The sequence below is a fragment of the Anser anser genome, assembly GCF_964211835.1.
Source record: "Anser anser genome assembly, chromosome: 2".
Taxonomy (NCBI): domain Eukaryota; kingdom Metazoa; phylum Chordata; class Aves; order Anseriformes; family Anatidae; genus Anser; species Anser anser.
The window spans coordinates 110,534,966-110,551,886 of record NC_139721.1 but is presented as its reverse complement, the minus strand read 5'-3'; the positions used below and the strand labels follow the sequence as shown (position 1 = coordinate 110,551,886).

General features: G+C 42.1%; 1 protein-coding gene across 1 annotated transcript in view; it reads right to left on the bottom strand.

Moving 5' to 3' along the window:
* LOC310894206 (uncharacterized protein) overlaps nt 1-16,921 on the bottom strand; it is a 182,138-nt gene that overhangs the window by 38,433 nt on the left and 126,784 nt on the right. Inside the window, exon 8 of the mRNA XM_083824066.1 lies at nt 4,951-5,042. Within this exon, the coding sequence (XP_083680192.1) occupies nt 4,951-5,042 (92 nt within the window). The remainder of the gene's footprint in view (nt 1-4,950; nt 5,043-16,921) is intronic.

Sequence of the window (16,921 nt, the reverse complement as noted above, 5' to 3'; positions counted from 1 at the left end):
GGCGATTCAGAATAGCAGAATTATATCTGAACTGAATTTGACACATTTATCATGAAATTATTAACTCATCTGCTTTCTAAGGCAATTTTCTAAGTCCATCTGAACTTGTCATCTTCTTCAGCCAAGGACATGAGCCAGTGGGAAAAAATGTGAGTACTCACATTGATTTTAATTAGCTTTGGGGTTTAACACCATGTTTTTTATGTTAACTGAAAGATACATGTTGTACTTAAATGCCCTTACAATAATGAATAATGGTTCTTCCAGTGAATTTGCTAAAAATACACCAATATGATTTTAAGGAAATAAATGCTAAGTTGCTCTGGCACATACAGTGAGTTCCCTCTTGGCCTGGAAAATGGTCTGAAGTCTGAGAGTCAGAAAGTGACTGAAACGTACCTGAAATGGCTGCTCCAGGGCTCTTTACATAGTCACCATAAAGATGCTGCATCATCACTGAGGATTGGATACCCTACATTTTATAGTCAGAAAATTACTAAGTATTCTGGGGTGCCTTTTCCTTCTAGCCCCTAATTTGGTGACTAAATCCTCCTGGAAAGCCATGGACTAGACTTATCCCACTGTGTAAAGTAATCTGTACTTGGGGATCTCAAAGTATGCTTCAGAAACATCAAGGGGCCAAGCTGCTGAGAAAGAGAAACACATTGCCGTGCAGTGACAAATCCCAGATAAATGTACACAATGCTCCTCAATTCCAGGCTTATTCTTTCAGCCTCAGGATCAACTTTTGCTTTTAGAAATACTAAAGTTTAAAACCTACTGAATCTTGGATGAACATTTGCAAGGAGAAGGGAGCATTTGTCCTTAAGTACGAAAGGCTTTTGAAAAGCTCTGTCACTTCTTTAGGTTGATGGAAAACAGCATTTGTGCAAGAAACACTATTCTCTAATGAGCTCCTGCTTTAATCCAGAGCACACCAGAGGCTAAATAAACTGCGTGGGTTCAGCCAAATGTGTGCACGGTTCACGTAGGTCTTGCTCAAGCTAATGGATCATTGTTATGCCAGGATATAATGGATAAATTGGCAAGGGTCTGTCCCTTGCATGTTTGATGCAGTCTCTGGATGAACCTGTAAGGACACATTTGCTTCCATTCTATAGTATTCTTTCGTACAGTCAAAGCTTGTTTTGTGTTCTCAAAATGGCATAAAAAGTTCCAGAAATAATTCAAAGTAATTAAAAATAAAAGGGCAGGAATCTGATGCCAGGGAGGGGAGCGTTTTCTCTTTTAGCCTCTTTTTGTGGATCCCGTTGTGCCAAGACAGAGAACAGTGAGATGTTCAAATATTAATAAAGTGGTAGCACAGCCAAATTAAAATGCCCCAATTCTCATAAGTAATGTTTCCAGCAGAGCACAAAAGAATAATCAGGCCCCCAAACTAGTGAAGGAGAATTTATGACCCGCCATCTGAGCTGCCAAGAACTCCCTCCATGCTGGCACAGAGGATGACATGGGAATCACTCTGCCTTTACACTTCACCCAACTCTATGCTACCCTGCACCCCCCCCTTTTTAAAACAAACAAACAAAACAAACAAACAAAAAAAAACGGATAATTCAATAAACTGTATCTTTCTTGAAAGAGCTATTTAGGCAAACTATCCCAGGTGGAAGAACTTAGATGTTGACCTGCACATGTTGTATGTACCTACCCTGTATGTTGCAGACATACCTAGGGCACTGCTCTAGGTCTGGACTGGTCTTGTCCTATGGTTCAGGGTATACTTCTAGTCTCAGCTATTTGCCTGAGTATCATAAAACACTTTGTGGCTTGAACCACTCTAGGGAGCAGGGTTTTTCTGTTGGCATTTCTGGACTAGCCATCTCTCATGTGGCTAGCCAAAATAGCAATGAACCTGGTATTGTTGCCAGAGTGGTTTCGCCCTGTCCAATGCTCCTTGGATATCCTCACCACAACACCATCAGGCTTTCATGTATCACCTGTTCTCATTTTTCGTATATTTAAATTGTGAACTTTGTTTTCCTTGTGCAGCAACAATGACGATACAGACTCATGTACGGTGAGCATTAAGAGAGATTTTCCCAACAAATATGCAATTAGTTTTAGGAGGAAATGAAACCCCAAACACTACCAGTGCGTTTTTAATGAAACTCCTCTGTGCTACTCTGTTCCACCTTTCACTGGTCAGGACACAAAGATAAACTGGGCTAACAGTCAGACTCACCTTATTCTGCATCTCTAATGAATTTGAAACATGACATTTTGCTTTACATCCTCTTCCTCTGTCGTGTATTCTGGTTCACCTCAGCTTCCCGTGATGGCATACTGAAGTTTTATTTGAGTGCCTTTTATTATTGTATTTGCTAGTCAGATAAAACATTCTCTTTCTAAACTGTTTTTCCAATCCAAAAACTGTCCCACATACATTTCAGCATTGATTTTGTTCCGATCTCTGGCTGGATATAGAAATGTTATCTAATACCAGGAGTCCTAAATGAAAATTTTGAAAGGCAGCACGTACTGTTTTAACCCTACTCTGTCCCTTGATACACTTCTGTATCATCAATCTGATCTCTGATATCATTCTTACCAAGGTAGTCTGCTTTCTCCCAGAATTTTTCCTAGTGCTCAAGATATGTATTATCTCTCACTTATCACTTTGCATTATTTACACATTGGTAATTTATGGTTCTTTATGGTTCTTTATGGTTCTTATGGTTCTTTATGCTTTGCAATCTTTTCATATAGAAAATGAAAAAAAAAAAAAAAAGAAGAAGAAAAAAAAAAGGGATCAGAGGAAAAGGACATGAATCAGCTTCTAGAAATGTAGATTGAGTTTCCAGGGTTTCTTCAATTCACCCTTATCGGTCATGGGTAGTGATCAAAGAATTAAATGCCTTCCCAGTTGAGAAAGGTTTGGAACAGTAAATAATTTGCTCATTCTGGGTCATTCTGATACAACATTCCCAGCCACTGATGTATCCCACATCCAAATGGTCACACTTCAGAGACGCCTGAGTGATCTTACACGAATGTACCTACTTTCTCCCTTGAGGACTTCCCAGACCCCTAAAAGTGGGAAAGCTCTACTTCTTGCATGTTTGATCCTGGCCTTCTCCTATTGTGAAACCAAATTTCTGCAAGTGGAGCATGAAGACCAATGTCTTTGAGAGAGCCTCTCTTTAGGTGTTTAAATGTATAGCTCTTAAAAACATGCAATCCTGCCTAGGAAATTGGTAAGAGTCTACTGAAGATAGTCACACACAGACTCTCAGCTAACTAAACTGAATGTACCTTTCCAGTCCACAATAGGTATTTATCTTCTGCTCATTTCTCTGCGCTATAAAACACCAGAGTCTACCACAAGTTTCACCGTTAACTACTCTGGTCTCATTATGTCATATGCCTATATATATAAATATATACATAAGTCTATATATAGTCAGTTTACAAAAGTCGTGCACATCTTGTAACCTCCCTGTGTATATGTTCTCAACACACATTGTTATAATAGGTACCAGGAGTAAACACGCACTGTGTACAAAAGGAACAATTTCAGCCCATACTTCTATCCCTACTGCAATGAAGAGCAATACCCTATTGAAATGATATAAGAGGCTTGTTCTGGTTTGCATTTTCCAATTCAGGCGGACAGCTGTGGCAACTACATGATAGCACAATCAATGCTGACACAGCCATACATGGACAACATTTACAGAAATGTAAAAAGAAAGGTTCCTGGCCTAAGATTCCAGCCTAATTGAGCCAAACACAATAAATGTGATAATCATTCCTTCTCACAGTGAAGTGAACAATTCAATTTGGAAGGAAAGATGTGCCATTGCTATTCCCCAGTCCTGCTGTTATTTTATTTTATATGCACTGTTACTGCTCATCATAGAGATTTTCCGCATTCAGTTTGGGTGTACCTTTGCCAGAGAGTTCAAATTATGGTCTAAACTTGGGTTAGTGGGGCTTCTGAGGGTTTGCCTACACGGGGAAGTTAAAGTGCTATAATGGAAGCTGTTAATTTCCATCACTAAGCTTTTCTGGACACCCTCGGCCAGGCACAAACCAGCACATGTTCATACGCTAGAGCCTGAGCTGGCCAGGCATGAGGGAGCTTTGGTCTGACAGCTGTAGAGCTGCAAAAGCACAGCGCTTCTCCCAAGCTCTGCTAAAAATCTGGCTGTGTCATCCCTGACTTGGCTCTTCCAGGCAAGAGGCTGTCACCTTCAGGTGAGAGCTGGTAGGCCAGCCCCGGCGCATGGACGACAGTCCCTGCCACCCCTCCAGCGGCTTTGTGGCCGCTGACTCCAGCATGGAGAGCATACCCCCTCTGCTGCATCCACAATCCCAGGCAGACAAGCCCACCACACACCAGACTTGCTGCAGAGCTCTCTGGGAAGGTCCTCTGAAAGTCTGCTGTCCAACACCCTTTCCAGATGCTGCTGCTTTTGAATGATGTTACAACTATTGCAAAATCACTGCTGCTGTTGCAAAAGCAAAAAGGAGCCAGTCCAGTGCACACTTTTTAAGTGGGTGATGTCAGCTACAATAAATAAATAAATAAATAAATAAATAGGTAAATAAATAAATAAATAAACAAACTCCAAACTCTGGGGGCTGTGCTGCTGCACTGTATTTCTTGACACCACAACATGGAAGTGCTGCTATCTAATAAAGCTGTGCAGCAGCTTAGCTACTTCCTCTCACCTCCACTTAGCACCAAACAGTACCACTTCTTTCTTGCAACATTGCACATCAGCCATTAGGTTAGAAGGGAAAGGTGATAAAAGGCTTCTTTTCCCCACAAGAGACATGATCTTATTTGTTAAAAATTTTGCAGTGCTTGCTTACTCTGCATCCTTGCCTTTACTTCTTGCTTTGAAGAAACAGCTTGATTTACTTAGGACTGAAAAAGGAGCATATTAGGTGGTTGCTATCAAGGAAGATGCCATTGCTTACCTGCTGTCCTCCAGCCTCCCATGCACAGGGCAGACTTGCACATGCTGCTGCTGGGCCACACTCAGCAGGCAACACACATTTGGAGTTGTTCTCTGGAGAAAAAAAAAAATAAATTAATTAAAAAAATAGAATGAGGCAGACACACAGAAAGTGTTTATCCTATCACCTAAGCACAGAGGGGACCTATTGCAAATGCATGGTTCTTTCTCAAGCACAAAGATGGGCTCAGCTCTGGAGCCTCTCATGGTGGGAGAGAACACTCGTAGGGCTTTAGCATGGACCTAATATCCTGATGCAGCACAGACAAATCAGGCATAGTTGAGAACAGGCTAGCCCATGAGCAGATGACCTGAACTTAATCTCTTCCAAGCACAGCAAAAGCCTCAAATGGAATAGGTGCAATCAACACTGGTGGAAAGGTGTTTGAGTGCATGGCTCATTTCAATCTGTGCAGAAATACCCCCAGACACCATCTTTTTTTGCCCCATTATGTTTATTAACTACAATTAGGTAGTAATTTATATATCAAAGAGAAGCTATTTCAGAGCTGACAATGCTACTCACATAGAAAACACAAAGTAACCATTTTTGTTATACTAAAGCTGAAAGAAAAAAAAATATCCCATTTTTTTCAGGAAGACTGATATCTGCTGTGGAAGGAAATGACTAAATGAACTGCAGGTGTAGCAAGGTAGTTAAATCAATTGGGCCCAACAAATTGCAGTTTCTCTAAAGGAAAGCTAATAATTGGCCTGGAAACCAGACACTAGAGGATAACAAGTGTATGTACATGTGTGACAAAGAGAAAAAAAAGACAGCATTACAGATCTTATTTTGTATCTCCACACCAAAGTATGTATGCTGTCTCTGTATGCTGTCAACTGGCACAGAAAGTTCTACAAAAAGCACGGTGATGCTAACAGATACACATCCATGAAACCTTAGTCTTTTGTTTTATAAAGACAAAGGACATGACAAAGCTTCACTTTAAATAGAATCATAGAACCATTTAGGTTGGCAAAGACCTCCAAGACCCTGAAGTTCAACCATGGCTAAGTCTACCCCTAAACCATGGCAGGACCTCACTTAGCCTCGGTGAACCTCATACGGTTGGCCTCAGCTCATCGATCCAGCCTATACAGATCTCTACCCTCAGGAACCTTCCTACCCTCAAGCAGATCAATGCTCCCACCTAACTTGGTGTCGTCTGCAAACTTACTGAGGGTGCACTCGATCCCCTCATTCAGATCATCGATAAAAATATTAAAGAGAACTGGCCCTAGTACTGAGCCCTGGGGGACACCAATAGTGACCAGCCTCCAACTGGATTTAACTCCATTCACCACAACTCTTTGGGCCTGGCTACCCACCTGAGTGGGTCACCTTGTCACAGAAGGCAATCAGGCTAGTCAAGCAGGACTCACCTTTCATAAACCCATGCTGACTGGGCCTGATCACCTAGTTATCCTGTATGTGCTGCATGATGGCACTCAAGTTATCTGTTCCACAGCCTTCCCCAGCCCCAAGGTCAAACCAACAGGCCTGTAGTTGCCCAGGTCATCCTCCGTTGAAAAATGACCCGTGATCAAAATAAACCCACCAAAGTTCTGCCAGTGACACCAGGCTTGGAGCTGGGTATTGATCTGCTGTCTCGTCCTGTTTCTCCCCTCATCATTCCCTGCAACTGGAGGCATAGAGGAAAACACTACCTGTCATCTTGATCCCTTAACCGATTGTCCCAAGGCCCTGAACTCTCTCATTTGCCCATGAATTTCTTGTTCGAACTTCAACACAGCCTATGTGAATCAATAATGAGTAATAATCTGAGGGCCACACCAGGACAGAAGCTTTCTCTTCACATCTCTAACCTGGGCCCCAGGGAGTCAGCAGAATTCCCTATGAAGTGGCACCATTCAGCATATTGGGCCTTCTGTTCCCTTCAGAAAGGCATCTAAAACCAGTTGCAGTCTTTGAGTAAAAGCGGAGAACCCATGTTAATAACTGAATTTAGGTTAAGGATATGAAGAGTGGTTACAATAAGAAAAAAAATCTACCAAAAAGAAGATGGCATAAATCCTTGTGTTTTCTCACTAGGGGACTTCGAGTGCATACTTGCACACACATACCAACATCCTCCTTCTGGGTCAGGGTGAAGCCTTTTCTGCCTCTTCCCAGAGTCCCCCTTGACTGTAGTGGAACATGGGTCCCTCTGCCCCAAAAACCTACAGCAAAACTTCCCCCATTGTTGTCACAGACCTCGCTAACAGAAAGACATAAGGAAATAAAGTTTGACTATATTCCTCCCCAAACCAGACTTAACAGAGTATGAATGCCTCCTGCACACATGAACAGGCTTCAGTCGTGGAACTAAACCAGAGCATCCCAGGTTCCTGGGTCCCCCACACTAAAATGATTTGGAAATCAGGATATTCCTGCCTCCGCAAAGGTGGAAACAATCTTGGCTTTGCTAAACTGAGTTAATCTTTCTCATTCTCATTTATTTCATGCAAATTTTCAGAGAGGAGATTTGGGTTTTAGGCGTATATTGATAACATAGCTTTTATGTACTTTTTGTACCTTTGCCATTTAGACAAATTGAGAAGAAATACAGCATTTAGCATCACAAACACTTTCTGCTTTACCTTTCCATTCTCATTGCTCAGGTGTCCAAAGGTTTTAAGGAATATGCATTTCATGTGTCACAAGGAAAGACAGGATGTGAACTCAACTTCACCAGCTCCTTTGTGTTTCGAGCTGATATTATGCTCACAGAAAAAGTCTCTCACAGCTGAGCTTTTGTCAAATCCTGCACAGGTTTTTTGTTGATGTTCTCAGCCCAAACAAATCATACTGCAATCCATCACAATTCACTGAATGCTTAGCATACTTGCTAGGTCGCTTCGTAGTTTTGCCATGCTTAGAGATGCTGATGAAAACTTGTTTTCATTCTGTCTGCTACCACAGGAATTGTATTTGTTAGGCTACACCTCTTTCACAGTTTGTATGGAGAAGGCAAAGAGAAAATCCTTTCTTCAGTCACTGACATTTCAGCTGTTTTGACTGCAGCAATTGAATCCGACAGACTTTCATTCTAAAATGCAAGTCAAAGTTTTGTTTGGCAGAGAAGGACACAGCCATTTTGAGACATGTGAGACCCGCTCTTTTTTAGTCACAATTTCACAAGCTGTGGATGCTCCAGTTTTCAAACATGCTTATTACAGTTAGCTCAGATCCCAAGTGCTCTGGCGTATATAATTCCTGAGAAAGCAGTTCTTCTGGCAGATTAAGGGAACAGTTTGCTTTTGCCTCAGGCCATTAACATTTTAATAAAATGGTCGTCAACTGTGATAGCAATTTATCTTTAGGGGACTTTATCTATTATTAACCTTATTAAGTAACAAGTTTATTTTTGCTGACATGTAGATTTTCCAATCCTCATCAAGACTGATTCCATTTTTTCTTTTAATTTCATGTTCCGTTATGTTGCGCTCCTTTGCTAGAAGTGTGTTTTGCAAGTTTGTTTGGTTTGTTTTTGCACTGAATTTCAATGCTTTCCATCTCCTCAGAGTTAGGAAAAATACATGATCTCATCAGAAGTCATTAGAAAAAGTCATTTACTCCTGTATATCAGTCATTTTAGCTCAGGTAAACTTGCAGTTATTCACATCCTGGTTTCTCAGACACTGGGTTATCTGAAAATTATTTCTGTCCCCTAAACTCAAAATCCAGAGAAGAACTAAAATTTGTTTAACAGAAACTATAATTATCCAAGGTTTCAGATGTCTGCCAAGATACCAGGGTTACCATTATTCAGTGTAATTAATGCTTTCACCAATTTAGAAGACTGTACAAACATCATGGCCTCGTGCTACTAGACAATGAGCACTTTCTATGAGATGATGAATGCCTTTGCTTCTGATAGATTTATCAGTATCTTGCAGGTTCTGGATCCATGCTGGTCACGTATAGGAGAGGCTGAACCAGTTAAGAAAAACACAGCTTTCAGTCCCAACTCTCTCATAAACCAGCTGACTGAAAACCGCAGTCTATTACTGGAAATAAACACAACCTGATTTTTTTTTCTAATTTTTAATTTATTTATTTTTTAACTTTTCAGAGAGTCTTAGTAAAGGTTCACTACATCCTTTCTTTCTGTATGCCTTCACAAATCCATGTTATTTCTAAGCTTGTAACAAGATGCTCTGCGAGTTTTGCAAGAAAGAAAAGTCTAAATGTATTCATAGAATCATAGAATGGCTTGGGTTGGAAAGGACTTTAAAGACCACATGGTGCCAACCCCCCTGCCATGGGCAGGGACACCTCCCACCAGACCAGGCTGCCCAAAGCTCCATCCAGCCTGGCCTTGAGCACCTCCAGGGATGGGGCATCCACAGCTTCTCTGGGCAACCTGTGCCAGTGCCTCACCACTCTCTGAGTAAAAAATCTCCTCCTAACATATAATCTAAATCTCCCCTTTTTTTAAAAACCATTCCCCTTTGTCCTATCACTATCTGTCCATGTAAAAAGTTGTTCTCCATCCTTTTTATAAGCCCCCTTTAGGTACTGAAAGGCTGCAATGAGGTCGCCCTGGAGCCTTCTCTTCTGCAGGCTGAACATCCACAGCTCTGTCAACCTTTCTTCACAGGAGAAGTGCTCCAGCCCCCTGATTAATTTCGTGGCCCTCCTCTGGACCCACTCTAACAGCTCCACATCCTTCTTGTGCTGGGGGCCCCAGACCTGGATGCAACACTCCAAGTGAGGCCTCACAATAGCAGAGCAGAGGGGGACAATTACGTCCCTCCACCTGCTGGCCACCCCTCTGGTGATGCAGCCCAGGCTGCCCAGGGTCTTTTTAGGCTGCAAGCACACACTGCTGGCTCATGCCGAGCTTTTCATCCACCTGAACCCCCAAGTCCTTCTCTGCTAGGCTGCTCTCAGTGAGTTCTTCTCCCAGTCTGTCTTCATGCCTGGGATTGCCCCAACCCAGGTGCAGCACCTTGCACTTGGCCTTGTTGAACCTCATTAGGTTCACGTGGGCCCAGTTCTCAAGCTTGTCCTGGATGCCATTCCTTCCTTCTGATGTATCAGCTGCACCACTCCACCTCTCCCAAGGTGGATCCCTGAGGGACACCATTCATCAGCAGCCTCCACCTGTATGTAGAGCCATTGACAGCAGCTCTCTGGCTGGGGCCATCCAGCCTATTCCTTATCCACCAAATAGTCCACCCTTCCAATCTGTATTTCTCCAATTTAGAGATCAGGATGTCATGTGGGATTGTGTCAAAGGCCTTACAGAAGTCCTAGTAGTCTTGATCAGTCTTCCCTTGTCAACTGATGCAGTCCCTCTGTCACAGAAGGCCACCAGATTGGTCAGGCATGATTTGCCCTTGCTGAAGCCATGTTGCCTGTTCAGGATGTTTTTCTGCATAGATGTCACATTATTTCTAGCTCCTTGACAGCTACTGCTTCTAATTGCAGCAAATGGGAAAAAAATGGATCTAGTCTGTGTCTCTACTGTAATGTCAGGTGTGACTTTGAGGTAGTATGGAGATAATTGATCTAATTTTAAGTTAGTTTGTGCTGCTGGCAGGCAAGCTGCAAGTGTGCCGGACTTCATCAGCAAGATTATCCCCTTCTTGGGCTGGGTTACAACTAGCTGGATGCACCACGCTGGAGTCATGTCTGCTGCTTGGCAGATGCCTTGCTCTCCTGGGTGCAAGTTTACACCATCAGTAGTAAGTCTCCACACCACATAAAGGAGCCTGCAGCATAAACCATGAAGGCCCTCTGTCACAGGAAAAAATAATAATAATAAAAAAAAGAGGTTAAGAAGCCATGAGTTTGCAAACAAAATCCTCTCTCTGACACCATTTTAATTTTTTTAAAGCTATCTAATAATAATCCATGAATTAACAACAATGGAATGAACAAAAACAGCAAACAGGTTCCTCCCCAGGATATAAATAGAGATTGGTTTGGAAAGATTTATGGGGAATTCTGGCTTAATAATTCAGAGTAATCATGATTTGTTATTAAAAAGCCATAAACTGTGACAAATAGACAGGAAGCTCATTCAAACACATTCCTATCAAGCCACTCTGTGTGAATCACTCAGTTTGCTGAAGATGGCCTCTTGAGTCAGTAGAAAAAGTCTGAAGACTGGGATGGCATTCCTAAATCTACCACAAAATATCTTTCTAGCATTGGTTAAAAATTACTCTGTAGACTTCTCTGTCTAACAGTGTAAGGAGAACAGTCTCCGGCAACACTCTTATAAGAATCTAAGTCCATTCATGTCACCAAGATTTTTAATGCCATGATGCAAAAGGTGATCTCTGAATGCAAAGCATTCATGGTAGTCCTAGAAACCTAAATTAAAACCTAATTTTTTTTTCTTTTCTTCAGGAAGATTCCTGGAATTGTTTAGATCTGAATGTATGCTTTCTACCCCCTCACCCTAGCAAGGCAATCCATCAGTCAGATCTATGTCAACCATGCATTAGGAGGAAATGCAGGTCTACATGCAAGCTCCCTGTGACCCAAACTGTTTATTTCAGTTCTAGTACAAAATTACCAAAAATTAGGAGTCTTCAGGGTCCTCTGCATGAGGACAGTTTAGCAGACAGCCCTTCTCTTGGCAGCATTGTTTCCTACAAATGGCCTTGAATGGAAGCTGTGGAGGCTGTTGAGGCTCGAGTGCTTGGCCTGCCTCGAGAGAGCAATGAGCAGAAGCCCTTCCTGCCAATATGCTTCCAGCCACAAGTGCTAATTGTATTATTTGCTTTTTAAAATGCAATACAAGTGAAGCTGTCCTCACCACCATGAGCAGGCAGAATCACCCACATCTAATTCATCTCCTGCTTTATTGCCCATTGAAAAGAAATGCAGGTTGCCCTAGAAGCATACAACAGGTGGCTGTGAGACAGCAACCATCCATTTCTACGCAGCGTACGAATTTGATCTCGTTTGGCTAATTATCCCATTAACCTGTACCTAAAGATCCAATTACTGTAGCTGTGGGTGACTGAGTAAAGGGCAGCAGCGGTAAGCCTGGAGTGTCAGGTCTGTGCTAACCTTCTCTGGAGCATTTGTACCTGTCTGAGCCAAGTCTTCCCTGAAGAGATCCAGCAGGATTTATGTTTTTATGATGACCATGAACAAATAGCATTCTCTCTCTCTCTCTTTCTTAAGTGAAAATTGGATTAGAGTTGAAGTGTCCAAGTACCAAATGCCTGAGTTCAAAACCAGTCACAACTGACACGAGCATGACCGGAATGGCTGCACGGCAAGGTCTATTTGTCGGTGCAGCTGGAAAGACTCCTATAGGAACAGAGCTCAAACTGCATAAAACCTGTCACTGCTGGCACTGGGGGCATTTGAACTGGTCTTGTGCAAGGGCATGAGAGTGTCTAGTGTCCTCCCTTCAGCCACAAAAACCTAGATTTCATTCCTTCTTGTGTGAGGAAGGGTGGACATACAGCTTTCAGAAGAGCATTGATGCCACTTATATGGCAGAAATTGCTCCAATCACTCATATAGAGCAACTGGAGGTAACATACAATAAAACCACCACACCTTCATTCTCATGCAAAGTACTAAAGAAAAGTTGAAAGATGGCACAGCTGAAAAACGCATGTGTTAAAAAGCCCAGTAATATAAAAGATTCATAGGCCATACTCAAATCTGACCAGTACAAGAAGTTAAGATGAGGAGACAAAGGGACTGTTTGTGAAATTTAGAGAGATACCATGAAAAGCAGTGGCATTGATGATAATGAGTAATTATTTTGAATGTCACTAGAAATTATATAAATGGAAAGGAGGAGAGGAGAGGAGAGGAGAGGAGAGGAGAGGAGAGGAGAGGAGAGGAGAGGAGAGGAGAGGAGAGGAGAGGAGAGGAGAGGAGAGGAGAGGAGAGGAGAGGAGAGGAGAGGAGAGGAGAGGAGAGGAGAGGAGAGGAGAGGAGAGGAGAGGAGAGGAGAGGAGAGGAGAGGAGAGGAGAGGAGAGGAGAGGAGAGGAGAGGAGAGGAGAGGAGAGGAGAGGAGAGGAGAGGAGAGGAGAGGAGAGGAGGGGAGAGGAGAGGGGAGGAGAGGGGAGGAGAGGACAGGACAGGAGAGGACAGGAGAGGACAGGAGAGGAGAGATCATACTACTTAGAACCCTTAAGATCCTTTGGGAGAGAAACATCAAACATTACCTATGAAGACTGTCAACAAGAAAAGAACAGTGATGGTAAAAATGTACAGTTGGGACATGCTTGACGAAAAGGTTTGTGATCTTTCAGAAAGTATCTTCAACAGCTGATTAAAGAACCTTTTGAGGCAAGGAATCCTGTTTCTCCTGACAGTGTTCTCCGTTGTAAGGGATATTTATGTAATCCATTGAATCAGACATGGAGATTATCACTAACAAAAATTTCAACAGCTGTTCTGGGAAGTACTGCTTGGGCATTTGGAATTTTGTGGAGTTGTTTTTTTTGTTTGTTTGTTTTTTTTTTTTTTTTTTTTTAACTGGCAGTCAGCCTACAAAGATCAAATCATTTACCCTGCCCTGTTCTCAAAAGCAGAGAATGAAATCCAGACAAAATGCAGCCTTCTCCATGAGAAATATTTTCCCTCCTTACTTTGGGAAATGTTTTATTTTCTGCCCAAATAGGGAACAGCAAATACCCAGAAAGCTACACACCAGCAAGCAGTTCTTCTAATTAGACTTCACTTCTGAATATCCTTTTGCACTAGTTTCCATAAAACTTAGCAGGCAGTGTTTTTCATCACTGGTACTTTGCCCATCTGTCTTCATGTATCAACTGTCTCGGGATATCTGTGCACCAAAAGAACCTGCAAGGCTGAAGCCAGAATGGAGCCTGCTTGGAGATCATTATGTTGGTGACTGTGGACAACAGAGCAGCATAATTCCCTTCTATATGACAAGTTATCTGCTGGTTGCCCAGCAACAGTTTGATTGACTGCTTTTCTTTTTCTTTTGGTAATGTTTGGTGTAATTTGTGGGCAGTGTTTCTAATCTCACACAGTCACAGGTTGTTGATTTTCATTCCTGAGTTTAATTTCTCATGCCTAGAAGCCACAATGCTAGCCATGTTTCATATTACAAAATAGGATTTGCAAACTAATCCATACCCATTATACCTTTAACCTTGTTATTTTGTTACATGTGGTTGGGATACATGCAGAAATTTTACATCAGCAGCAGTGATATGGCAACTACATACCACCTCCGTCCCTGCATGCCAGGGATACCTACACACCCAGGTATTCTGCCCTTCCACTCCCACGCTTGCTTGCTTTCCTCTTCTGTGCACATGCTCACGATGCTGGTGATGTCCTTGAATTTTTCAGAGCCTGCTGCACAAAGGACACCACCTTTGTCTATACATCTGTGACTTTCCCCCTCCAGCTTGCATAGAATAACGCAGCTGAGCAGCTCTGGCTGTCAGTCCCTGGAGCTAGCAGGCTCGGAGGCCATGGTTTCTTACGCAAGGACTCTTGTCCAGAATCCCTACCCTTCAGATATCTATTGGAGCACATCTTCCACCAGCTTCAGAGGGTGACTTCAGAGGAGTTTATTTGGCTTAGCTTTTGGTGGTCTTGCAGGGACTTCAGTGGTTTGATTTTTAATTGATCTGAATGTAAAGCTAACAACAGGATGACAATTTTAACTATACCCACTGTGGATACTGAGTTTTTGCACTTTATTGTTGTTATATGAAGACTTAATATGTGACTAACTGCTATGTCAACAGGCACTCCAAATCTTTAAACAACAATGCAGCAAAATATCCAGGTTTCAAGAGTACTTGTCGCTTTCTATTTAGAAGCTGAAGAGATTGTTACATTGCACAGTGTACCAGGGAATATCACATTCTGCAATAGGACATCGTTTGACCTAATGTGATAGAAGCTGAGTAACATCATGCATAAGGCAGCACCAAAAGAAGGGGAAAAAAAAAAAAGGAAATTCTAAGCAGTTCAGAAGTCCCTAGCCCTGGAAATATTTAAATATATATATATAATAGGCAATATAATATATATATATATGTATAATAGGCAGTAGAGTAGCAAATTTCCCAGGTTACTGGGCTATTGCTTTTAAATGTAACTCCTAGAGATTTCTGTGGAATTCCTCCCTTATCACCGATGAAATAAAACAAGGTATAATTTGTAACACACAGGTTATTTCTAGGTAAGACGAAAGCAAGGTCTTGTTACTAGAAATCTCATGCACTTAAAACTGGCACTACTTTGAGCTTTGTTGGTCGTTGGTCTGTGTAAACCAGAGGTGGGAATGATCTTTGGTTTTATTTCCATTAAAATGTAACCCCTAATTGATAAGAGTTTTGCTGAACTGCAGTTTAGGCCTAGTCATTATTACCTATTTTTGCCCTAGGCCCAAATGCATGTTTTTAAGAGTTTGTTGGGTGTAGTGTGGTGGTTTTTTGTTTGTTTGTTTGTTTTTTCCTCAAATTTGACATTGATTGCTGGTATTAAGTACACAATAGCATTTCCGTGAAACAGTTCATACAGTGGTTATGGAAATGATTAAAAAGCCCAGAAATATCAAATACACAGAAATGAGTCCTGCTGATGCTAAAGCCACTGGAAATGCTGATGTCAGCTAAAGGAAGGCTGCCATCATAACTCATTAAACTCCTGTAGGCAATTAACAGTTCCACTGCAGCCAGTTGCTCACATTGCTCACTTTTTTATCCAGCCCCCCTCTGTTTGCTGCTGGGCTAAGGGAAAAGGCATTGGGAAGTAGCTGGTAGGAACAGGGCACCACACCTTCTCTTCCCAAGGTGCTCCCCAAACACCTTCATAGATCTTCAAATCTTCTTCAGCTGTTAATGGCATGGTACAATCACACGGACAAAGAAACTCCTTCTCATTCACGTGGAGACTCTTTGGGGATCGTTGGGCCCAAAGACAAACAATTGCCTATTTCAAACAATCAAAATTAACATTCTGCTTGTTGGAATATGGTTTTTGCTTCAAATCGTGAGGCATCTTGGGTAAATGTTTGTATTTCCATATCTGCCGTGTAAAACACCTTCCCCCAGTTCACTAACAGAATAATACTTACAGTGTTTGGGGAACTGACAACAGACATGCTATTATGCTGGGGGTTGGTACTGGATCATGTAAGCAGACACCAACATGTGCAGCGTCAGGCAATTTTCTACTTAATAGTGTAAGCAACTGGTCTGCTGGACATCTTCGAGTTTTCATCTGCTTGGACTTGGGCCATGGGGTTCAGGTAGCCTTGTTAAAAAGGGATTTGCAGGTCTTTGCAGTGTTACAGCCCTGCCAAGCTGGAAGCTATAGACAAGGTCAGTGTCTAGGACTCTCTTGTATTAAATGAGCAAGTAAGCTTATATGCATTGCAGATTCCCTGCCCATGAGATCTCTTGTCTAAAGCAATCTGCTGAGAGGTGATAGGGTTGAAGTGTAGGCTAGACAACATGCATATGGCAGAGGGTTAGTAATATTCTAAATAGCATCCGCTATGTTTTCTTGGGTCAACATACAAAGAGTGTTGGTAAATCAATAGTCTAATCCACGTGTGACAAGACAATTTATCAAGCTTCTTACAGAAGTGCTTCTCTGCTAAACAAAGCAGATTTGCAGCGTTGCTGGCAGAAGCCATTTTGCATCATGTGGCATCGCACAGCCATAGCAAGAGGTGCCTACAGTCTCACCTGTCTGTGCTGAGAGAAGATGAGCTAGGCAATCCTAGTCCTGGTGCTGTGAAAACAGTATTAAGCACACACTGCTGTCTTGCATTACAGTATTATAACACAGAAGGGGTGGAAATAATGACTGGGTATTCAATCTTAATTACAAGGAGGTGTTTGTTTTACTTTTACTTGAAGAACAGAAAGCTTCTGCTCCCCGGGCATTATAAAGACACAACTCGCTGGTCTAAAAGACTTCAGTTCTTTCAAAGGCATGGTTAGG